Source organism: Taudactylus pleione, unplaced genomic scaffold, assembly GCF_031769625.1.
Source record: "Taudactylus pleione unplaced genomic scaffold, aTauple2 ptg000143l, whole genome shotgun sequence".
Taxonomy (NCBI): Eukaryota; Metazoa; Chordata; class Amphibia; order Anura; family Myobatrachidae; genus Taudactylus; species Taudactylus pleione.
The window spans coordinates 212,785-238,162 of record NW_028284545.1 but is presented as its reverse complement, the minus strand read 5'-3'; the positions used below and the strand labels follow the sequence as shown (position 1 = coordinate 238,162).

At 42.5% G+C, this 25,378-nt stretch overlaps 1 protein-coding gene across 5 annotated transcripts in view; it reads left to right on the top strand.

The window, feature by feature from the left end:
• Positions 1-25,039, top strand: part of LOC148522695 (interferon-induced protein 75-like) — a 74,392-nt gene extending 49,353 nt beyond the window's left edge. For 4 of the 5 annotated variants that reach the window (XM_088473879.1, XM_088473881.1, XM_088473877.1 and 1 more), the window contains 4 exons: positions 3,101-3,214; positions 4,698-4,840; positions 12,978-13,017; positions 15,692-15,760. In XM_088473879.1, the coding sequence (XP_088330005.1) occupies positions 3,101-3,214; positions 4,698-4,840; positions 12,978-13,017; positions 15,692-15,720 (326 nt within the window). In that variant the 3' untranslated portion in view covers positions 15,721-15,760. Of the gene's footprint in view, positions 1-3,100; positions 3,215-4,697; positions 4,841-12,977; positions 13,018-15,691; positions 15,761-24,429 lie in introns of those variants that run through there. The other variant, XM_088473880.1, reaches the window with a different exon arrangement.
• Positions 25,040-25,378: the final 339 nt, after the last annotated feature.

Below are 25,378 nucleotides of genomic sequence, written 5' to 3'. Positions count from 1 at the left end.
TCAGGTTCGCATACCTGTTCCCTCCGGTCTCCCTTCTTCCACGGGTAATCCGGAAATTCAAACAGGAAGGAGGGACGCTCCTGTCGATAGCTCCCGCGTGGCCCAGACGGCACTGGTTCTCAGACCTTCAGGGTCTGTCCGTGGACAGTCCTCTGCGGTTGCCGCTACGACCGGACCTTCTGTCTCAGGGTCCTTGTCTTCACCCGGACCTGACTCGGCTGTCTTTGGCGGCGTGGCTGTTGAGACGGCCATGCTGAGGTCCCGGGGGTTTTCCAGCTCTGTGGTGCGTACCATGTTACGAGCTCGGAAACCGTCTTCCGCGAGGATATACCATCGCGTGTGGCATACGTTCTTCCAGTGGTGTCGACCGAGAGGTTATGCACCGCGGGAGTTTCGTCTGTCTCGGATTCTCGCCTTCCTGCAAGCGGGACTAGATCATGGGCTTCGCCTTGCTTCTTTGAAGGTACAGGTTTCGGCCCTATCTGTCTGGTTTCACCGTAGGATTGCTACAATCCCGGATGTGCGCACCTTTATGCAAGGTGTTCTCCGTATTCAGCCGCCCTTTGTTCCACCTGTGGCGCCTTGGGATTTGGCTGTGGTCCTGAGGGCTCTCCAAGGACCGCCGTTTGAACCACTGGGCTCAGTGGATATTAAATGGCTAACAGCTAAGACTGTTTTCCTTCTGGCCGTTGCTTCAGCCAGACGTGTTTCTGAGTTAGGGGCTCTTTCTTGTAGACCCCCTTTCTTGGTTTTTCATGGGAACAGGGCAGTGCTCCGCACTCGGCCCGAGTTTCTTCCCAAAGTTGTTTCCCAGTTTCATGTTAACGAGGAAATAGTTGTTCCGGCCTTTAACTCACCGGGTCTTTCCGTGGGTGAGGCCTCTTTGGATGTTGTGTGGGCCTTAAGGACTTATGTTGACCGCACTTCTTCGTTTAGGAAGTCAGACGCTTTGTTGTCCTCTATGGCTTCTGTAAAAAGGGTTGGCCTGCTTCAAAGCAAACTTTGGCAGCCTGGATCCGTATGGCTATTTCTGAAGCTTATCTTCATGAAGGCCTACTGGTCCCTCCTTCTCTGAAGGCTCATTCCACTAGGTCTGTGGGTCCTTCGTGGGCAGCTCGACGTGGTGCCTCGGCAGTTCAGATCTGCAAGGCTGCTACGTGGTCTTCTGTCCATACCTTCGTGAGGTATTACAGGTTTGACACCTTCGCCTCTCAGGATGCTTCCTTCGGGCGGCGGATTCTCCTTTCTGCACAGGAGCGTCCCCACCCTTAAAGGATACTGCTTTGGGACATCCCCAAGGTATCCTGTGGATACCCTATGGACCCTGAAGTAGAAAATATGAGATATGGTAAGAACTTACCCTTGTTATCTCTATTTCTACGAAGTCCATAGGGTTCCACAGGACTCCCGCCCTGTCGCACCTGTGCTGCAGATGGGCTTTGCTCTGGTCACCGGTTTTCCGTCTCCCTCTGGTGAGAATGTGATTCTTGTATGTGTCCAGATCTTTGTTCTCTCTCTTCCTTCTCCTCCTCCGGCCTATGGCTTGGTAACTAACTGAGGTGCCTTGGCCCGGGGGCGGGGTATAGGAGGGAGACCTAGTGCATCCTGGGAGGCTGAAAGCTTAACTCTTTGGTGCCCTGCGACTGACGTCACACCTATAACCCCAAGGTATCCTGTGGAACCCTATGGACTTCGTAGAAATAGAGATAACAAGGGTAAGTTCTTACCATATCTCATATATTATAGTGAATTAATGTCTGTTTTTTTATTTACTAACAAATAGTTTACTTATTAATTAAGCAAAAGTTGTTCTCATTGTGTTGTATTTAACGTATATTTACAACTGTATTTTTTTTTTTACGCAAACCTTACAGTATTTTGTGTTGATCAGTAGTAGGAATTCCTAAATAAATCCTTTGTTTCAAGACATCTAGAAAATAAATTGTGAAAACCTCCAAAGGGGGCAAAAACGTTTAATAACCACTGGCCACGTTGTAAAGAAAGATTCAGGGGGAGATGTATCAACCCTTCTAAAGAGGACCTGTGGAAGTGTTTTCTATAGCAACCAATCAGCTTCTAGCAATCATTTATCTAGTACACTCTCTAATGTGATAGCTAGAAGCGGATTGCTTGTTTTGGCCAACTTCTCCACTTATCTTTTTAGAACGCATGGTACATCTCCCCCTCAGTTTCATTAGATCCTCAGCACGAGGCTCACCACGGTATTTTGTTTTCAGTGAATGCTTGCATGAACTTAATGGTGCATACACAAAGTCAGATTTGTCAGATCATCGATTTCGTTGAACGATAACGATGAACGATTTCAACAATGATTTGAACGATTTTATTAACAATGAACGATTTCTGACATTAAAATGAATGAAATCGTCCAAATCTTACTGCAAACACAGTCGATGTCAGATATCGTTATCTGACATGCGGGAACGTGCTTCATTGGTCGATGCATGTCCAACATGTCAAAGATATGAACGATTTTTACAATCGTTATAGTTTAGATCTTTAAGAAAATCTGACCGTGTGTTTGCAGCATATGCTGCGTACACACAGGACGACTCGTACGAACAACGATATCGTTGAACGATTTCCCTTGAAATTTTCAGTGTTAAAAATTAACGATTTAGTTCAACGATGTGAACGATTTCATCAATGAAATAAGAGCGATTTCACCAACGTCAACTACATTGTTTACAAAATAATGAAGCTGAATTGAAAAGCCAATGATTGGTCCAGTTCTTTCCAGATGGTTGAATATCGTTGATCGTCCATATTGTTCAGTATGAATGATTTGAACAACAATATCGTCCAAGTTGAACAGGCAGAATGGACGATATCTTTCATCGTCCATGCGGGAATGCGCATCGTTCGTTTTTTAAAAAAAGTCAACGATATGAACGACTTAACGATGACCGATTATCGTTCATATCGTTGACAAAAGTCGTCCCGTGTGTACGTAGCTTTAGGCTGGTGTGTGTGTGTGTGTGTGTGTGTGTGTTTCTTGATGGAGGCTTCACTTGCAGATCCTAACACCAAGAATCTGTTCAGCATGTGTGACTCTTATTTCCTACTTTTATTTGTCCAGTTACTAAACCTGTCGCTGTCAAATTGGAATTACCTAAACAAGTGTTCAGTGACAGCTTTCAGGTGAAATGTGGTAACAAGACAGGGCTCTTCCTGAAGAAACACTGGACTGGAGGTAAATACTTTAGGTGACCATTAATATTCTCTTTGTTTTCAGGGCAGCAGTTTGCACCACAATTTTCACATATCTCAGAGGATTTGCTGTCACCGTGAATAATTATATATTAGTCCATCTAAATGACATTATACTTTTAGGAATTTTTGCAACGTGATTTTGGGCCAGCAGCTTAACTTCTGGATAAATGAGCCTTTGGGGGTGATGCACGCTGTGCAGGGCATCTGTCATTGAATGAAGGTGTGCAACCACTGTGCTGCTGTTAACTCTATCCCCCCCAGGGAGAGTGACAGTGAAGAGGTTGCCTAAAGCAACCAATCAGCTTCTGTCATTTCAAAGACTGTGCTAGATAAATGACAGAAGCTGATTGGTGGCTTAGGGCAACTTCTCCACTTTCTCTCTCTTGTGGTGGGATGTGCTAAATGGAAAATGTGATAAAAAAAAAATGCTGTTTTCGGGGCTCTACCGCATTTTCCCTATGTAACATTGGGTGGCCGCTTGGGCTCCGATGCGGTGGGTAACGCCAGCTTTTGCTGGCGTTACCCTATAGAAGCCTATGGGCTTCTACCACATCGTGCTAGTATGAGGTGACGCGGCCGCCGCGTCACTCTGCGCAGATGGACTCCCGGGTCATAGATCCGGAAGTCCAGGGCGCAGCGCTGATCGCAAAGGACAGTTCTTATCGGTAGAGCTGTCCTTTGCGATACTGATCGCATTTGTTAGTACATACGTGATCAGTAGGGATGCAATGTCTGGCAGTACATCCCGCCATTAAGGTCTTGATACATCTCCCCTGTGTGTTTTATTCTAAAGCCCAGTAATCAGAGGAAACAGCAGCATCCAGTAACTGCAATTAAAATTGTAAAGTAATTTAATCCTTTTACTAACCTGTAGCTGGCTCTAGTGAAGGCAATGTAAAATGGCTGCCTGCATCGTGTGTGTCCAATGTACACCTGCAATCTCACAATGACTGCCAATGTGTGCAGGTTGTGTGTCCACCAGTGCCGTAGCAGGTCCCAGAGGCGCCCCGTACAGGCACTCTTGGCCCTCAACGCACGTGACATCACACAACAAGCGACAGGGAAGCAGGATGATGGGTGCCTGACGCGTTTTAAGGACATGCCATGTGCTTACCAGGGCACCCCACAAGCTGTAAACAGTGCTGTAAGAGTAGCGACTATGCCGCATCCCTTGGCCCTTGTGCCATGGGGGGGGTGGCATCGGTCACATCTTTCAGGGGGAGGAGATGTATCAAGCCGTCTAAAGAGTGGGGAAGTGAAGAAAATGCTCATAGCAACCAATCCGCTCCTACCTATCATTTTATAGAATGTACTTTATAAATGCTTCCCCTACACTGATTGGTTGCTATGGGCAACTTCTCCTCTTCTCCACTCCCCCACTCTTTAGGAGGCTTGATACATCTCCTCCCTGGTGTCCCCCTAAACATCCACTTATAAGTGCACTCCTCTGTCTCATCATCTAGATTCCAGAATTGACAAGTGTATCAGATCTGAAGGTAACAGGTTTTCAGTGATAAGGTTTGAAAAATATGGAGGAAAAGAATCAAGCAAGAACTGGAAGAAAAGCATATCCTGTGAGAGAATCCCACTGGACACTTTAATGAAGGTATGACATTTTTTATTTGGCAGTAGACGCCTATATTTCACCTGTTCAGAGAAGCATGTCCGCAATGGCGATATTTACGCAGAATTAGCGATTGTTAGCCATTGCGTATGCATGTAAACCACACGCAGTGATTGATTTGCGAATACGCTCACACAGAAGAATCTCTCGCAAAGTGACAATACATCAAAAGGTTCCTTTGGGTGTTTCTTATCTGTTGAGCTGTAGAGCACTATACACATTGATCACTCTTTTCTTAAAGAATAACACCTAATAACAGGTAGATATATTCATCAAAAGGTTTTTTTAATGGCCCACAGTATACAGCAGCAGCCAATTTCGAAGGTCAGTGTATCCACAATGGTCAAACTTTTAAAAATGGTCATTCAAATATAAAGCCAAACAATATCTTCATAAAAAATGATTAAAAAGTATCCATCATCATAAAAAGCATAAATAACTCTCCCAAACGTTGTGATAATCCGTTTCAAGACAAGACCTTAAGGCACCCTCCAAAGGTCCCTGCTTTAAGTCCTGGGATAAACAGGGGGATAAGGTACCAGATGGCTTGGAAAAGTATTCACAGATCAGGATACCGCTGCCCTTCTATAACCAACGCGTTTCAGATCCTAAGATCCTTCAGGGTGAAGATTTATTTATATTATTTATTTATCGTTCCTAGGGGTGGCGGGCACTAGGACCTGCCGCGGCTCTCACAGGTGGTCAGTCCTCAGAAATACACTACTGTGCATGCGTGACAATGCAGATGCAGCCCCAGTGCCCCGGACTCTACTACAGCCACAAGAGCTATCAATTACTGCTGTACTACTATTATTCTCCTTTATTTATATGGGGCCCACAAGTGTTCCGCAGCGCCTTTCCAGAGTACATAAAATAATAAGTGAACAAGAAACGAGTAACTTACATTACAGTGCAGGACAAGAACATGGTTTGTATACATTGCTGCAATAGTGATTAAAGCACTCAGAATAAGCAGCATGAAGTTGGCAGTCAAGTGTTAGTTGCCCTTGTGGGGAGTAAAGGAGTAGAAGAAAATGTAAAGAGAAGCACATGAGAGAAGACGGAGGAGCAGACAGACAGGCGTGACACAGAAGGGGTAGATAGGGAGGAAAGGTGGGTTAGGATGAGAGCTTTAAGGCCTTGAAGTAGTGGGTCTTGAGAGCCCGTTTGAAGATTTGTGGAGAGAGGGAGAGAATTCCAAAGGTAGGGAGAAGCGCAGGCAAAATCTTGGAGGAAGTAATTAGTTAGCTGGGGAGAGGCGTCATGCATTTGTTGAGCGAAGCGGGCGGGCGGGAGTGTGAAGGGAGAGAAGGTCAGAAATGTAAGTGGGAGAGGATTTGGTGAGGGCTTTGTAGGCAAGTGTAAGAACCTTGAATTGGCATCTGAAGGGGAAGGGAAGCCAATGTAGGGCTTGAAGGAGAGGGGAAGCAGATGTAGAACGTCTGGAGAGGAAGATGAGCCGAGCAGCAGCATTGAGGACCGCTTGTAGTGGAGAGAGGTGGGAGACCAGTTAGGAGAAGGTTACAGTAGTCTAATCTGGAGATGATCCAGCAATGGATGAGGGTTTTAGTAGCATCCTGGATGAGGAAGGGTCTAATCCTGGAAATAAAAGTGGGGATCTAATGTGTGCAGAATTAGAATAATAATGTAGACTGTAAGCAGATAAAAGGATGTGAGGCTAGGCAAGAGATAACAAAAAAAACAAACAGTATTTCAAAGTATATATGTATCAGAAAAGAAGAAAAAGGAATCAATTGAAATAAGGGTGCACTCAAAACCCCCTTTTTAAAAAAAAAAAAATCTATAAATTTTTATTAGATATGCTTTAAAAAGTTAATTTAAAATGCTCTGGCTGACAAGTATACCATGAGAGAGGCTATGTATTACCTCTTACAATTATCAATCTATATAAAGATGCTAAATATTGCTCAAAACTAAACATTAGTACCCCATTTCACCATATGCCCTAAAATAGGGCCTTCTGAAGCAAAATATAAATAAAATAAAATTATCTATTTCTAGATAATATTATCTAGAAATAAACCTAGCTAAACAGCATTTATATTTGCTAGAGTAATCAGCATGTAATAACTATAATAATTATCTTTCAATTAACAATAAGAGGTATTATTTGTAAACAGTCATCATTTTTTGTTTAGATTTAAATAAATTAGTTGCCGGTTAAAGCATAATAACTCTGGATCACACACACACACAATTAATGACAGCATGCGACCTTGTTTTTAATAAAAAAACAAAAACTTTTAATTCTTGCCACATAAATATATTTTTTTCTTGTCTATCACTCTGTACTTTTGTGTTATAAGATTTTATTTTATTTATATTTCTAGCAATAAAATGGCTTAAGTAAACAGCCAACACATACCATTTCTGGGTACCCACCTGGCACACACACACACAATGCATTTTCAGCTCCTTTGTCACAATATGCTGAACCCGTTCAAATGAGATGCCAAGTGAAGCCGGAAGTTTACGTAAATTGAACCTTCTGTCAATTTGCAACGTCTCCGCAGCTTTGGCAATGTTGATATCTGTAACCGCGATGGCTGGTCCCCCAGTACGTGTGTCGTCAATCACTCGCATATTACCCTCTTTGAAGTGCTTCCACCACCGAAATACTGTAGCACGGCTAATTGTTTCTCCACCGTATGCTTGTCATAACCTGTCATGAGATTCCGCTTTTTCCAAGTTTAACACAAAATTCAATCACACATCTCTGATGTAATCTCAGACACGTCTTCCTCATCCGCCATGAAAAATCTTTCACTCGCTGTGACAGTGCATCCGGAAAGTATTCACAGCGCGTCACTTTTTCCACATTTTTGTTATGTTACAGCCTTATTCCAAAATGGAATAAATTCCTTTTTCTCATCAAAATTCTACACACAGTACCCCATAATGACAACGTGTAAAAAGTTGAGATTTTTGCCCCCCCACCCCGGCGTCCCGTCTCCCGCCAGTGACGTCAGTGGTGTACGTTTGCAATGTAGTGTCAGTACACATCATGCGTCATCCCTGGCTGGCCGGTTGCCATTGGGATCCCTGGCACTGTTGAAAGACAATGTGCAAAACCTTCACTAACAAGCAAAATATATAAAAGTTAAAACTGCCCAGTATAAAACATTTTTTTTTTTAGAGCAAAAGTAATATACGAACACCATAATTGCCAAGATGTATAGAACTACAATAAAGAACACCACAGACTTACATCTAGAGTAGCAATGTGGTGTAACATACAAAAATATCAATAGATCAACCTATAGTAAGTTTTAATCACAGAAAACAGTTAAGAGACAAGGATTAGTTTAAGCCAGAGATGGGGAACGTCCAACCCGTGGGCCCGTAAAATCATTCGGCCTGGCTGTGGCTCTCTGTCCCTCATATTCAGAAGGCAGCGCAGCCGGGGCTGTACAGGTCTCTTTCCCCTCCTCAGTGACAGCAGGCAGCGCGGCCAGGCTGTACAGGGTTGTCATCAGTAGGGCCGGGCTGGTTACATCAGTGCTGGACTAAGAGGACCCCAGGGCTGCCCTTCCCCCTTGCCTGTCACACGACCATTGGGTCTGCCCCTCCAGACTCTGCCTGGCAACATACAGACAGCCTCTCTATCCTCTTGGCTGCCAGAGCCCACCAACATAGGAGTAAGTGAGATGGTGGCCCGTCTGCCTGTATTGTGACTCAGAGGATAGTCAGTGCCAGGCAGGCTGGGAAGTGTACACCATACTTGCCAACATTCAGCTCCCTCTCCGAATGTCTGGCGGCGGGGGCGTGCCTGCGCTATCGCGTCATCGTTGCCCCGCCCTCTCTTCACAATGCCGAAATTAATGGCATTGTGAAGCAGGGGTCGGGGCCACGATGACGCGATTCAGAGCGAATTGCGTCAAAAGCTGCGGGGGTTTCTATCATTACTGCAGAGGGTCGGACGGGTAGGCAAGCCTGGTGTACACGTTGCAAAAGTGTTATCACACACTGGAATCCAGTGACTGGATAGTTATTAAAAGGTAAGTGGTGTGACATCCTACAAAAAAAAAAAAAAAGTTGAATGTCGATCTTTCCAAGAGAAATGGACAAATTATTATTTTTTTGTTGAAGTCCAAGGCAAACCTGTGTGCCTAGTATGTAGCGATGCGTTAGCAGTAATGAAAAAAGCCAATCTGGAGTGTCGTTACAGCATAAAACATGCTATACTCAATTAAATGGGAGGCCAAATGCGTCTGGATAAAATCAAAGCTCTTCAGCGGAGTTTGGAATCACCGCTTTCGCTAGGCCTCGTTGTGACAGAGACAACGTTATTCAGGCGAGTTTTGTAGTGAGCATACTAATCGCAAAGAAGCTGAGGCCTCATGTAGAGGGAGAGTTTGTGAAGGAGTGCATGGTGGCTACCTGCGGAGTTGTTAACACCAGACAAAGTAAAATTGTTTCAGAGTGTTAGTTTGTCTCGGAGAACCGTCTCAGATCAGATTACTGATTTAGCAGAAGATATTGAAAAAACACTGAAGGTTTCTGCAGGATATTACCAATTTTTCTCTCTGGCTTGTGACGAGACAACAGACATATCAAATACTGCCCAACTGGCCGTTTTTTTGTTCGTGGGATAACTGCAAAGTTTGACAGGTGAGAGGAACTGCTGTCACTGGAAGCCATGCATGGCACTACAACTTTCATCCAACCATCCAACTAGTTGTCTGGTTGGAATGAAAATCTGGTAACGTATGGGAGTAACTGCTGATCAGCAATTTGCTCCTAAATGCCAGAAAACAGATGAAAATGGTCGTCAGACAAGTTTGTTAAATGTTTGATCTAAACAATTTGTTCAAACAACATGTTGTCAATTTTCCGGCGTTTGGGAGCAAATTGCTGATTGTCATTTGCTGTCATACCTTACCAGATTTTCATTCCAACCAATCAACTAGTTGGCTGGTTGGATGTAAGTTGGTCTAGTGTGTGGCCAGCTTTAGTCTTGATCCAAGTGATTTAATTATATGTAGGGATGTGCAGGCTCAGATTAGTTTGGATTTTCCTGCCAAAAATCTGGTCGCAGAAAGAGGCAAAATGTCATCTTTCATGGACAAACATCTTTCATGGACTTTTGGCGGGACAATCCGAACTAATCCGAGGCTGCACATACCTAATTAGGTATGCAGTCAGGAAGCCGGCAGACCTAATCCTGACAGCCGGCTTCCCGACTGTCATATCCCGGCAAGGGTCTAAAGACAGGCGTCGATAAGCCGACGCCTGTCATTAGACATACGCCGGGAGGCAGACGCCCGGCATCCCAAGTGAAGGGACGCCGAGCGCGGATAGCCGCGCGGGGGGGGGGCTTAGGTTTAGGGTTCCTGGGGGGGGACTTAGGGTTAGGAAACCCCCCGGGAGGTTAGGTTTAGGCCAGGGTAAGGGGGGTTAGCGTTAGGCACCACAGAGGGGGACTTAGGGTTAGGCACACCCCCAGGGGGACTTAAGTTTAGGCGCTGGGGAAGGGGGGGAGGGGGGATTAGGGTTAGGCACCCCTAAGGGAGGGTATAGGTTAGTATACACTTACCTTTGACGATCGGGATTTCCTCCTCTGCCAGGATGCCGCTGTCGGGATTCCAACCGCCGGGCATGGGTCCGGCAGTAAATCATACCAATTCCCCCCTAATTATATGCCACTGCATCGTACATCAAGAAAGTCTCTGTGCACAGTTGAAGTTCAACAATGTGATGTCAACACTAGTGTCCTATATACATTTTGTCAAAAGCAGAGGGCTTAACAGCCGCCCATTTAAGGAGTTACTGAATGATCTTGACTCCGAATACGGTGATCTTGTTTATCACTGTGAAGTGCGGTGACTGGGTCGCGGGAACATGCTCATGAGGTTTTACGAACTGCGGGATGAAGTCAAGCAGTTCATGGAGGTGAAGGGAAAACCTGTCCAGGAAGTCAGTGATAGCAAGTGGCTGTGTGATCCAACGTTCACGGTGCAGGGCAGGGCCCCCACCAGCTTCTCAGCTCCCTGCTTTCAAACTTGAAATCATCTGAAGCTAAATTAAGGCTGTGGAAAGTGCAACTTGAAAGGAATAACACGGTGGATTTCCCCACTCTGGAAGGACAAAACCTTCTACAACACGTGAATATGCTGGCGAGTGTGCGAAACTAATTGAGGCATTTAATGAAAGATTCAAGGACGTAAAAAGTAAACAAATGGAATTGAACATCTTTGCTACACCGTTCAATGTGGAACCAGCGGATGTGCCTGATAACCTACAACACGAGATCATTCAGCTGCAAAGCCATGATGAGCTGAAAGCTAGGTACAACAACCTCCCACTGCTTCAGTTCTATACACGTTATATAAGCAATGCTGAATTTATCACTTTGAGGAGACATGCACTGAAATACGCATCTCTGTTCGGAGAAACTTACTGCTGCGAGCAGTTCTTTTCAAAACTTACCATCGCACTGCGCTCCAGACTGGCCGAGACAAACCTGGAAACTCTGTTGCGAGTAGCAATATCAGCAATAACTAACATCACACGCCTCAGCAAAGAGAAGCAGTTCCAGCCATCACATTAGGGAATGAGTTAATTACATTTTTGAACAAATATAGCAGGCTAATTTTTAAGTTGAAAATATTGTATGGCCAGCAAATGATGTTCTAAATATCCATATGGTCCTTGGCAGAAAAAAGGTTCCCTACCAGTGGTTTAAGCCATGGGGTTGTATCGTATTTAATCTGAAGATCCAACGGGATTTCAGTTTTATATCCTAGTAAATGGACTCTGGTCCCCTTGTGTCTAGTTGCTGTGGCGAGTGCATGCATATCACACTTCGTGCATGGTGTGCGCAGTGGGAACTGGGGAGTGTTACGTGAACACGCCCTGTACACAAACGTAAATTGCAGAAATACCTAAATCTGAATTTGTGAGAATGTGTGACCACCGCTCTGGGCAGAAACAGCGAATTCACCCAAAGTACTCTACACTATCTGACAGTGTACTCACTCAGTCCCAAAGTCACTGGTTCACTGATAATTGGATATCAGTAGAGTGTACATAATAGCTACTTCCACTGTGTGTGGGAGACGCAATTCCTCTGTTCTTTTATGTAACACTAGCTGGGATACGCGGCGTTGCCTGGGTTGAAGACTGGACCCTGAAGTACACCTGCAGCCTTTATTTGTTTACATTGTCCTGGCCTATAGCCCCATTCCATTGATCCCGAAAAAGGACCCCACTGTTTGCTAACATGCATGCATACAATGGTGGAACTACCGTGGGTGCAAGGGGTGCTGCTGCTATGGTGCCCAAACTGCCTCTGTGGTCCACCGCAACCCCTGCACCCAATCACACACACACAGTGGGCCAGTCCAGTCAGGGCTGCCAAGGGGAGCCCGGGTGTCAGCGATGTTGATTTGGTGCCGGCCAGCCAGCTGATTACAGCTGGAACACTGGCAGGGAGTCATGGAGAGATGGCGCCGCCAATCACGAGGTAATTGGAGCTTGCGGACAGGCACCAGATTCAAATCGCGTCAGCGCTGTCTACTACTATGTGGCATAATCTGTAAAGGGCATTACTTTGTGGTATAATGTTTAATGGGCACTACTGCTGCATGGCATGTGTATAAGGGGTACTACTATACTGTGTGACATAACCTGAATGGGGTCTGTGTGGAATAACATGAATGGGCAAATGTATGCGTTTACCTCTGAGGGGGGGCCCTTTTAAGATCTTTCTATGTAGCCCACAAAGTTCTAGTTACAGCCTTGTATGCAAACACAGAGGCTCTGGATTTAATATAAACTTGCATGAGTCATCAAGTTTGCTCAGACTGAGGTGAAAAGGATACTTTTTTTGCACTGCCAATTTCCACTGGAGCCAGCCCTGGAACCTGTGTAATTTAAGAGTGTGCCTCTTTTTAGCGATTGTGTGACCCTGACGGAGTTCAAGCCTAGGCAAAACCCAATCCTGGTCAAACTACACCACCATGAAAAATTTGGTGTAGCTAGGTCCAAAACTTTGGTCGTGCATAAAGGACAAAAAGACAGACAAACAGACACACTTTCTCGCTTATTGTATAGATATTCAGAGTTATTAATGTCATTATCATGTTTTCTTCTGCAGTCTGGAGTCCTGAAATCTTCCAAGCGAAGGTGCAGAAAAGGTGGGTGATTCTCTGTGATATCCGGCCCAGCTCTGACACAAGAATAAAACATACAGTGGTGCTACAGCAATAATTTGGAGTTTTCTTGCTTACAACCTTTTGAGTGGTCCTCTGCTTTTCTTTCAGGATGGGATGTATCAAGCCTTCTAAAGAGGACAGATGGGAGAAGTTACCCATAGCAACCAATCAGATTCTAGCTATATAGAATGTACTGGATAAATGAGAGCTAGGACCTGATTGGTTACTGTGGCCAACATTTACTTTTAGAAGATTTGATACATCTCCCCCTATAAGTCTTGAACAAATTCAGATATAGCATAATCACGTGTTAGTAATACATACTGTCAGTAAGTGTTTTTTTAGATTCATTCAATGCTTGGCAAGCCTTCCAGTCTCTATTCTACATAGCGCCCATCTAAAGGCCCTAGTTAACTCTAAATGGTGCAAATAGAATGTTTCTGATCTTACTTTGGGGTATGCCAATGCTTTTGGGGCAGATTCAACTAACCACGCAGTTTTCCCTGCTGCTAATTACCAGCCCAGACCTGTTCAATCAGGGGCTGTATCCCTATGCGTTAATGGTTCACTTAACACGGAGAGATATGCGTTAAATGCAACCTCTGAACTTCACACACCGGGAACTCCATTCATTTTGGTAATTAGCGTGGAATCTATGGGTTAGTATGCCGTACCTGCGTGTTTACTGTACAGGGGAAATGTAGAATAATAGAATGGCTTCTGGCGTTTTCCGCGGATAATTGAATCTTCCCCATTGTCTATTCTAGGCGAGATTATTTAATAGCCCATCCATCCTCATTGCCTTGTAAACTGACCCCAATTGACGAGCGGTCACTAATAAGCAATATTCCAGCTTTGGCCATGCTGGCTTGGCCCTGTTAAGTCCTTGCGAGGCTCCGTGGATGCATTTATTTGGATATGTAATGAAGGAGATATCCAATCATGGTCCTTTATTATTGGAGCCAGGATTCTGTAGTCCTGACTCAAGACCTTTATAGAAGGGTAACCTGTGTGTGCGAACTCCAATATATATTTGAAGAGCTGTGTACATCACTACGGGCATGTTGTAGATATTATGTGATATGGCGACGTGATGTGGCCCAAAAATGTATCGCCCCCTCAGACAAGTGTTAAGTAGCCGGCATGTTAAGTAGCCGGCATGATGTTTTCAGACATCAGTAGAGAAAACGTAATATATAAATATAATAAAAATACCTCCCATTTTAGTATCAATTCATAAGAGACTGGTTACTATTTTTTTATGTCTCCAGAATTAATAGTGAAAATTTGGGCTAGATTTCTCAGCAGTTTTGGCACAGAAGTTTAGAAGGGCAATAATATTAAAACACGCCTGGTTTTTATTGGTGGTTTAAATTTGGGGGTCAATATCACAGAGAATGTGTGGCTTGCCTTGTGTGTGGGATGCTGCAATCCACAAGATGTGTCCGCAACACTTATGACCTACTCAGAACCAAACCCAAAGTCTGGTAATGCCGTCTCCTCTCTGTTTAATTTTTAGACCAGAGAATGGTGGAAAGACAAAAGCTCACATAGAGATGTGGCCACCCATGGTGTCACTTTGCCCAGGTCGGGGACCAAACGGACAAGATTCTGTCCTTTGTTAGCTTGGGCGGCTTTCATTGCTGGCAGTTTGTGCAGTTGCACACAGGCCACCAGCGGTCATCATTGAACCACATTAATTACCATGCCCCTATAATGATGCTATCGATTTTTCAGAAAGTCCTCTTCTGGTAACCTAGACATTATAATATCAGGTAATTTGCTTTATATCGCCTGTGATATCGCAGCATGTCTGGCCAGCTATAGATCATAAGGGGGGAAAAGAGAAGAAAAGAACTCTCATCTTGTTTGGGGGCACACTTAGTAGTTAATTTAAAATCTAACTTTTATTAAATTATGTTTAAAAATAAGAAGTCAATACTAAGACAAACAGCACGAAAATAGATATAAAAATGTATAGGCGCTAATACAGCAAATATTGATAAAGTGTTCAAGTCTCAATACTTAATGATTAAAGCAGCAGTCTTTACAGTCTATATACACAGGAAATCATTTTATATAAGGCATCCATAGTATGGTTTAGAAAAATTATACATCAATTCATGAATAATTTGTATATCAATAAACATACTAGTGCTTGATGCTAGTGTATATTGTACCAGCATCCCCTGCAGCCAGCATAGAATATAATAAACACATTATCTGTGTAAAGAAAAGCAGATAAACCAGTACTATGTGTTTTTATTAAGTGATCTATAATCATCTGCTGATTTCCACAGATGTTCATATACCATAACTAGAGTCATTCATTATCACACTCCAGTGTGTGCAATATGTGGTTCAGACAGATTGGGAGGTGACAAGAGGAAATTATAGGTGTCTGTCACATTATCTGTGCAAAGAGGCACATAAGCCTCAGTTAGCATTTGTGGTCAGCTGTAGCATGTCTCAATCAGACTTTCTTTAAGTTTAGAATCAGTATAGAGGCAGCCGTGGATGTCGATGGCAGCCGTGTATTATAAGCACTAAGTGTGTTATAACACAAAGTGTAATTATATAACAGTTAAAAAAAAACAATAATCTACATAAATTTGCAACTGGACTAAACATCTTCTATTTCTTGTCATCCCTGCAGGTATGTTACCCATTCTACAAGCTGCATAGTCTAACTAGTGCTTTGCAATCACTCAGATCAGCTGTTTGGATTTTAAAAAGTATGTTACCCATTCTACAAGCTGCATAGTCTAACTAGTGCTTTGCAATCACTCAGATCAGCTGTTTGGATTTTAAAAAGTATGTTACCCATTCTACAAGCTGCATAGTCTAACTAGTGCTTTGCAATCACTCAGATCAGCTGTTTGGATTTTAAAAAGTATGTTACCCATTCTAATCTAGCAAGCAACATATTGCTCTTACATTTCTGCATAATGGATTTTATTTCTGTTAGCAAAGATATAGATGTAATGACTTGATTGTATTTTGTATTACCTGGGTGGGGGATGTTGTTCAGTGATGCCTAGTTTATGGTAGGATACTGCTTGTGTTTACACAAACCCAGTGCCAAATTTCTTCATTGATTAGTTAGCATTTGTGGTCAGCTGTAGCATGTCTCAATCAGACTTTCTTTAAGTTTAGAATCAGTATAGAGGCAGCCGTGGATGTCGATGGCAGCCGTGTATTATAAGCACTAAGTGTGTTATAACACAAAGTGTAATTATATAACAGTTAAAAAAAAACAATTGAACAAACAATGAACAACATCTACAACAAGGTAATTACAATATCATTCCTTACCAGTAGTTTGTGTGTTGTGCATTATTGATTGTATTGCAAAAATGTATCAAAAACTTCTATTAATGATCTCACTCCATGGAATCATCTCTAAGACTACTACATCCTTTACTCTCCCTGCAGCTCATCCTTTTGTACATATTGCTGCCTCAGTACTTTCCTCTTCTCTTACAAACACATATGAGCTTTTAACTTATCTAAACACATTGACAATAACATCCACAACCTCTCGCCATAACAAACATTCTGTCAAATCCCACAAATATATTTATATCTCGCTCCTGTTGCTTCTATTAGCTGGTGACATATCTCCAAATCCAGGCCCAACTCACATGCCACACCCACAACAAACTATAAATCCAGCTAACCTCATAAATATTGCATGCCTCCCTTCACCATCCAAGTCACTAAAATGTGCATTATGGAATGCACGCTCTGTCTGCAACAAACTAACATCCATCCATGACCTCTTTATTTCAACCAACCTCAACCTTCTGGCAATAACAGAAACATGGCTAACACAATCAGACACTGTCTCCCCTGCTGCACTTTCACATGGTAACCTACACTTCTCACACACCTCCAGGCCTGGCAATTGTAAAGGAGGTGGGGTAGGAATATTACTCTCCCAATCTTTCACATTCACAGTTCTCCCACAGGTACCTTCACTCACATTTACATCATTTGAAGTACATTCTATCAGGACTTTCACCCCTTTCTCTCTGCGAGTTGCTGTTATCTATCGCCCGCCTGGGCCACCGCACCAATTTCTGGAACATTTTTCAGCCTGGCTCCCTCACTTCCTATCCTCAGACATCTCCACCATCATTATGGGTGATTTCAATATCCCCATTGACAGTCCACAATCTCCTCATGCCACCAAACTATTCTCTCTAACCTCCTCTCTTGGCCTCTCCCAATGGACTGACTCCTCTACTCAGAAGGAGGGCCACTGCCTTGATCTTGTATTTACCAGACTATGCTCAGTTTCTGATTTCACTAATGCTCCTTTCCCTCTCTCAGATCACAATCTTATCACCTGCACACTTTCCTCCATTACATCAACCTCAATGTCAGTGAAATCAACCAAACCTACTAAAACCCGCAGAAATATTAATGTGATTAACTTTCAACAACTATCTACCTCTCTACAACAACAACTCTCACCAATTTCAGCACTCACTTCTCCTGAGAATGCTGCATCACAGCTAAACCAGATTTTAGTAAAAGCCCTCGATGAAGTAGCTCCAGCTACCCATCACACTCCGCGTAGACTCAGACGTCAACCGTGGCATTCTAACTTAACAAGGCATCTACAAAAACTCTCACGTAAAGTAGAACGTCAGTGGCGAAAGTCTCGCACTCCAAGTGACTTCCTCACATATAAGTCTATCTACAACTCTTATCGTACTGCTCTGGACACTGCCAAGCAAATATATTTCCAATCTCTAATCTCTGCTCAAGCCTCTAACCCCAAGCGACTTTTTAATACATTTAAACTGCTTCTTACCCCTCCCTCACCCAAGCCACCTGCTACTATCTGTGCACAAGATCTTGCTTCCTATTTCAAGGACAAGATTGATAATATCCGAAATGAAATGTTATTCTCTTCCTCAGCTAGTGACCTACTCAATTCCCTACCTGAACCCTCTGGCACATTCTCTTCATTTGACCCCACAAATGAAGATGAAGTATCTACACTCTTCTCATCCTCCTACTCTATTACCTCTCCTCTAGATCCTATACCCTCACAAATTAGTAAAGCTCTGTCTCCTGTGCTCATCCCAACCCTAACTAAAATCTGTAATCTCTCTCTTTCTACTGGCATCTTTCCATCACTGTTCAAGCATGCAGTGATTACTCCCATTCTGAAAAAACAAAATTCTGACCCTAACACTCTCTCTAATTACCGTCCTATCTCCCAGCTCCCATGCCCCTCCAAGCTACTGGAGAGACTTGTCTACACCCGCCTCACACACTTTCTTAACACCCACAACTTATTGGACCCACTTCAGTCTGGCTTCCGTTCCCAGCACTCCACAGAGACAGCACTGACTAAGGTAGTAAATGATTTGGTCACTGCCAAGGCTAAAGGCCATTACTCACTTCTAATTCTTCTAGATCTCTCTGCTGCTTTTGACACTGTTGACCACTCTCTTCTCGTACAAACATTACAATCCCTAGGTCTTAAGGACACAGCCCTTTCTTGGTTCTCTTCCTACCTATCTGATCGCTCTTTTTCTGTTCGTTTTTCTGATTCTGCCTCCTCTTCGCTACCTCTATCAGTTGGAGTACCGCAAGGCTCTGTCTTAGGTCCTTTGCTATTCTCAATCTATACCACCTCTCTTGGCAAACTAATCCGCTCTTTTGGATTTCAGTACCATCTGTATGCGGATGATACTCAAATCTACCTATCCTCTCCAGATTTATCACCATCTGTATTGGTCCGTGTCACTGAATGTATTTCTGCCATTTCATCTTGGATGTCATCTCGCTACCTGAAACTTAATATTTCTAAAACAGAATTAATTATATTTCCACCGGCCAATAACAGTTACCAATCTGATCTCTTTATCACTGTTGATAACTCAACAATCCACCCCACCCCACAAGCTCGCTGCCTTGGTGTCATCCTTGATTCTGAATTGTCCTTTGTTCCCCACATTCAATCTGTCTCAAAATCATGTTACATACATCTAAAAAACATATACAAAATTCGACCATATCTCACACAAGACACTGCAAAAACTCTAATCCATGCACTCATTATTTCCCGCATTGACTATTGCAATAGTCTCCTTACTGGTCTTCCCAAAAACAGGCTATCGCCATTACAATCCATTATGAATGCAGCTGCGAGGCTTATCTTCCTTGCCAAACGTTCATCATCTGCTGCCCCGCTCTGTCAGTCCCTCCATTGGTTGCCAGTTTTCTACCGTATTCAATACAAAATACTGTTACTTACACATAAGGCCATTAACCGAATTACACCAACATACATCTCTTCACTCATCTCAAAATATCTCCCAACCCGACCTCTCCGCTCAGCACAAGAACTGCGTCTCTCATCCCCACGCATTACTTGCTCCCATTTACGGTTACAGGACTTTCTTCGGGCTGCACCTACTCTATGGAATGCCTTACCACACACAATAAGACTTACCTCTACTCTTCAATCCTTCAAGCGTTCCCTGAAAACTCACCTCTTCAGACAAGCTTATCAGATTCCAGAACCGACCACATAACCTTCATAGCTTCCATGTCTTATCACATCCCCTCTCACAGTCCATACATAACCTCACATATTGTCTTTCTTTCACATACTCCTGACATTTTGCCGACATTCCTATGTGACTGGATCAAGCAGCCCACCAAGAAACTCTGCATTCTGGCCAGACCAAATTGCAATATATATAGCACCTATCCTTGTGTATCAATGCCTGTTTCCCTATAGATTGTAAGCTTGCAAGCAGGGCCCTCTTACCTCTATGTCTGTCTGTTATTACCCTGTTTTGTTCTATCAATGTTTCCAATTGTAAAGCGCAACGGAATATGCTGCGCTATATAAGAAACTGTTAATAAATAAATAAATAAAAAATAAGCCAGTACTATGTGTTTACATTAAGTGATCTATAGTCATCTGCTGACTTCTACCGATGTTCATATACCATAACTAGAGTAGTTAATTATCACACTCCAGTGTGTACAATATGCGATCTGTGGTTCAGACAGATTTGGAGGTGACAAGAGGAAATTATAAGTGTCTGTCACAGAGTATTTAAGGTGTATATAATGTGTCACACAGAGGCAGTGACAAAAAAATCTTTGAGATGATATCAAAAAGTATTGAACAATGCCAGAGCGTGATGCATATACTATAGAACACCGTCCATCATTGCCAGCGTTCAAACACACATAGTACATTCAATGTTATTATTGAACATTAATTTGAATTAATGTGATTGAGGAATCAGCAGGGAAAAACATGTATATAAGAAAAAATGATAGTGGGAGTGAGGGATAAGGCATCACAAAAATAAAGAAAAGCTTCTCCCTCGTAACACATCTAACGGGCAGCTGCTGCTTGCTGTGTGACCTGCATTAATACAGCAGGTGAGCGTACCCCCAGGCGGTCATAGGATGTGAATGAGTATAACGGGCAGCTGCTGCTTGCTGTGTGACCTGCATTAATACAGCAGGTGAGTGTAACCCCCAGGCGGTCATAGGATGTGAATGAGTGTCACGGGCATCTGCTTTTGTGACGTAGGTCTTAGTGGGCTTTGTTAATACCGCGCAGAGCCCTTCCAGGCCACCGACTCAATGAGAGTGTCCCAGGAAATTACAATAGTATAGAAATATGAAAATAATCCACCAGAAAATCCTACATAGAGCATACCTCACCCCAAAATTAAAATATATTATTGGAAAAGCAGAAAATTCTAACTGTTACAATTGTGGTGCTCCAGAGGCAGATATTATGCATTGCTTTTGGCATTGCCCCCAGGTTCAAGTGTTTTGGAAGTTCCTTCAGAACTATATCGTTAATTGTTTGAAGATTAGATTTGAATTAACTAAAAAATGGTTATTTTGGGGTATTCTAACAGAAGTGGTGATTGTCTGACCGGGGGAAACCGCATCTTACTCATTAAACTGGCAGCAGCTGCTAAAAAAGTCATTTTATCACAATGGATCTCAACTGATCCACTTCCCACAAACTTATTCTACACCAAATTTTCCTTTTTATTTTTTATGGATTGGACAGAAGCTTCTTTACATAAAGAAAAACAGACAAAAACCTTTTTTGAAACATGGCTCCCCTATGTTCATACAGTTTCTGATGTATTAATAGAAGCATTAAGAAAATGTTTTGGTTTAACGGAATGGTATCAATCGGAAATCCCAAGTTCAGGAATACCTTTCTAATTGATGCGGTTGGCCCTTTTGACCAAATTTCTTATATAGGATTTATATATTTGTTTACATCCCTTTTCTGCTATATATTTTATTTACATTTGTTTGTATGTTATTGGATATTTTATATCAAAAATCTGTACCTGACTTTGGGGTAGATGTATGATAGTGGCACTTACCGTGTCGCTATAACGCTTCCCGCTTCGCCTCGTTACCGAGGCGAAGCAGGAAGCACTACCAATGAGATGTATAAACATCTCATCAGCCGGAGAGGGGGAGCGTTAACTCCCCCCTCCGGCGCTACCCGTTAGAGACAGCAGCGCATCAGCCTAGTGCTGATGCGCTGTGTCTCTGTCCCGGCCGGCTCCACTGAGCATGCGCGGGATCTCGCAAGTATCGCGAGATCCTCGCGTGGAGCTGGCAGCCGCGACAGCGCTGTCCCTGCTGTGGGGATAGGCTAGCGCCAGGCTGTAGCTGTCGATAACGACAGCTACAGCCGGCTGAACGGTCAGACGATCTGACCGTTCGTACATAGCCCAGGCTATCAGCGCTGCTATCTTGTAGCATAGCGCCCCTGTCATTTACCGCCCAGACCCCCAATCATACATCGGGGAGAAGCGATATCAGCGCACATAACGTGCGCTGATACCGTTTCTGGGCTTCATACATCTTCCCCATTGTATTTTGTTCTTTTTTTTGGCAATCTGTCAATAAAAATTGTTTGAAAAAAAATAAATATGAAAATAGATAAAAAACGCCTAATTTAGATCAGCAGTGTATGCTGCTGCTCTCCATCTGCTAAATATCATATTGGTGGAGAGTGAGCAGTACATGCTGTATTAGACATGAGAAGGAAGATTATAGCAGGTGGGGTGTCTTGTTCTAGGGATAGTGGGGAGACCCTGATGCCACAGTGCATTGCAGGGTACTCTCCCCCACTCATCCTGGCCAAGAAACACCCACTTGTGAATGATACCTGGAGTGGTCACCAGAATCTGCGTCCAGGAATCCCATTTAAAAATCAGATGCTGGTGTAATGCTGCTCAATCTGGGCCACCAGCTCGTGCACAGCTGGTACCTGTAGTCCAAACAGCCATTTCGCTGTAATGCTTCTTCAGTGGTATTTCCAGGTGTCTGTCCAGGCTGTGTCATGATTTATTCAGGGGATGGACCAATCGGAGAGCAGGTTCAGTGGGTCAGATCTGTTAAAGTTCCTCTGATTGGAAGAGGGTTAATCTCTCTCTAATAGATTCTAATGGGGTAATTGCTCAAAGGTGTGTCCAGATCTGCTCTTAGCTGTTCTAATTAGGTATGTCTCATGACATGTAGAAACTTTCAATTACAGCTGTCTCATTAGCTGAAGATCAGACTATAGAGTGGTATAGAGTAAAGAGAAGTAATTATATATGATTCAAAGATTCATAGCGCAGAAAAGTATATATAAATGGGTTCGCTATATCATAGTGTATCTCTCTGGTATATGAGAGTGACTATGTGTATTGCTCTGACTGGTGAGGCATAACCTTTAATATGTTTTCATAAAAAGGTTGTGTCTAGTATGAACAAAATCCTAGCTATCATCAGATGTCCAATGGGTTCAGTAAGACTCATGTTATAAATAGCATGCATTAGAAAAGTATTAAATGTAATAAAATATGATATTAGTATTAGACCTTACAATATATATATAGTTTCAGTGGTCCCCTATATGTCAAATATAATGAGGAGCTTTGCTTATATACATGTTTTTCCCTGCTGATTCCTCAATCACAGTAATTCAAATTATTGTTCAATACTAACATTGAATGTACTATGTGTGTTCTATAGTATATGCATCGCTCTCTGGCATTGTTCAATACTTTTTGATATCATCTCAAAGATTTTTTTTTTCACTGCCTCTGTGTGACACATTATATACACCTTAAATACTCTGTGACAGACACTTATAATTTCCTCTTGTCACCTCCCAATCTGTCTGAACCACATATTGCACACACTGGAGTGTGATAATGAATGACTCTAGTTATGGTATATGAACATCTGTGGAAATCAGCAGATGATTATAGATCACTCAATGAAAACACATAGTACTGGTTTATCTGCTTTTCTTTACACAGATAATGTGTTTATTGTATGCAGGGGATGCTGGTACAATATACACTAGTATCAAGCATTAGTATGTTTAGTGATATACAAATTATTCACGAATTGATGTATAATTTTTCTAAACCATACTATGGATGCCTAAAATGATTTCCTGTGTATATAGACTGTAAAGACTGCTGCTTTAATCATTAAGTATTGAGACTTGAACACTTTATCAATATTTGCTGCATTAGCGCCTATACATTTTTATATCTATTTTCGTGTTGTTTGTCTTAGTATTGACTTATTATTTTTAAACATAATTTAATAAAAGTTAGATTTTACATTAACTACTAAGTGTGCCCCCCAAAAAGATGAGAGTTCTTTTCTTCTCTTTTCCCCCCTTGTGATTATAGTATTTATACTCTCAGGGGAGCACCCACACATGAGACATTGGTATCTGAGGATGCAATATTGATCTGTAATAGTGGGTTTAAGATTACATTGCTTGCTACTCACCTACTCTATTTACCATCCTCTATCCACCTGTGTTCGGGTATCCCTATGTTTCTCCTTCCTTTACAATTTAGAATCAGCTATAGATCATGTCTTTGGGACTTAACTTAAATAACCGTTTTAATTAATAGCCAGTCGATTAACCAACCTCCAGAGGTCACCTGCTGGAAACGTACCAGCAAGAGGAGTTATAGAAGAGGCATGCTGCTGCCACCTGCTGGTCATAAGGCAGAGCACAGTCCCTGAAATATGGTTACATAGATGTGTTTAGTAACTGATGGCTACATTTATCTGAAGGTTAAAATACAAACAAACAAACAAAACAAAAAACAATGGCTCAGAGAGGAAAAGTAAACATATAACAAGTAAAGTGCAAACAATAGTGGGACAGAACATCTAAATATGGCATAGCAGCATTATCTGAAAGTTACTCCTGCAAATTATTATACTCCATGCATTGCTTTATTATTAAAACTTTGGTAGTGACACAGGGATTTTGAATACAGTGACATATCATTGGCATAATCTATATGTAACCTATATCATTATTGTATTTTCCTTTCTTTTTAGATTCAAGGAAAACTTTATGATTGGATAGTAATTGTAGTGTATACATGTGATATGATAAAACTATCGAACAACTCAGGATAATGTTTACCATGATCAGAGCCACATGGAGCCAGGATGACGTGACGGCAGATGATCTATACAGAAAGTTATCGGCAGAGACTTTCGAACTAAATGATAAACTTTTTAGCAAACCAACAAGTCTTTCATCAGGTCATATGCAGATGGTTATTTCAACATATCTTTTGACTTCAAATGACGGAAGGAGACTGCAGACCAGTAATGAACAAGCGAATGCCCTCTTAACGCTATACAGCTTGCTTATGTGCCATTAATGTGCTTTAGCTGCTGTCTAAGGGGCCGAGATTCCCCTACATCACCACTTGGAAAAAGAAAATGCAAGAGACATGCTTGCAGTCTCCTACCATCATGGAGATACTTTGTAGGGGTTGATTCACATATACATGTTCATTGATTTTACAGCTGCAGCTATGCTTTGCCATTTCAGCTTTTTGTCCTATATTTTCAGCCTTTTTTAAAAAACAAAAAACAAAAGCTGTAATGGAGTGTGAGGGTATTCTAAATAATGTATTTTATCCTCATGCTTAATTTTAAGATCTTAATTATAAAATACATTTGTTATACAAATATAAGCAAATCTGTTTCATCTGCTGATTGTTTTCTCACCCCTCTATTGCACTGCAAATTGACTGCCTTTTTGGTCACTTGCTGTCTCTCGACCAATTAAACTGGCTCGCTGTTGGAGCAGAGGGAGGCACAGTCCCTCCAAGCTCAATATTAATCAGGTATCTCTAGGGCTATAAGCTATATATGTCAGATAAATCTAAAACCTCTAGTGAGATTCCTTGTAGATTCATGTTACCTGCACATATTGGGACTTATTTACAAAGTGCAGGACAACAGAGTATAAAATACTCATGGGCGGTACTGT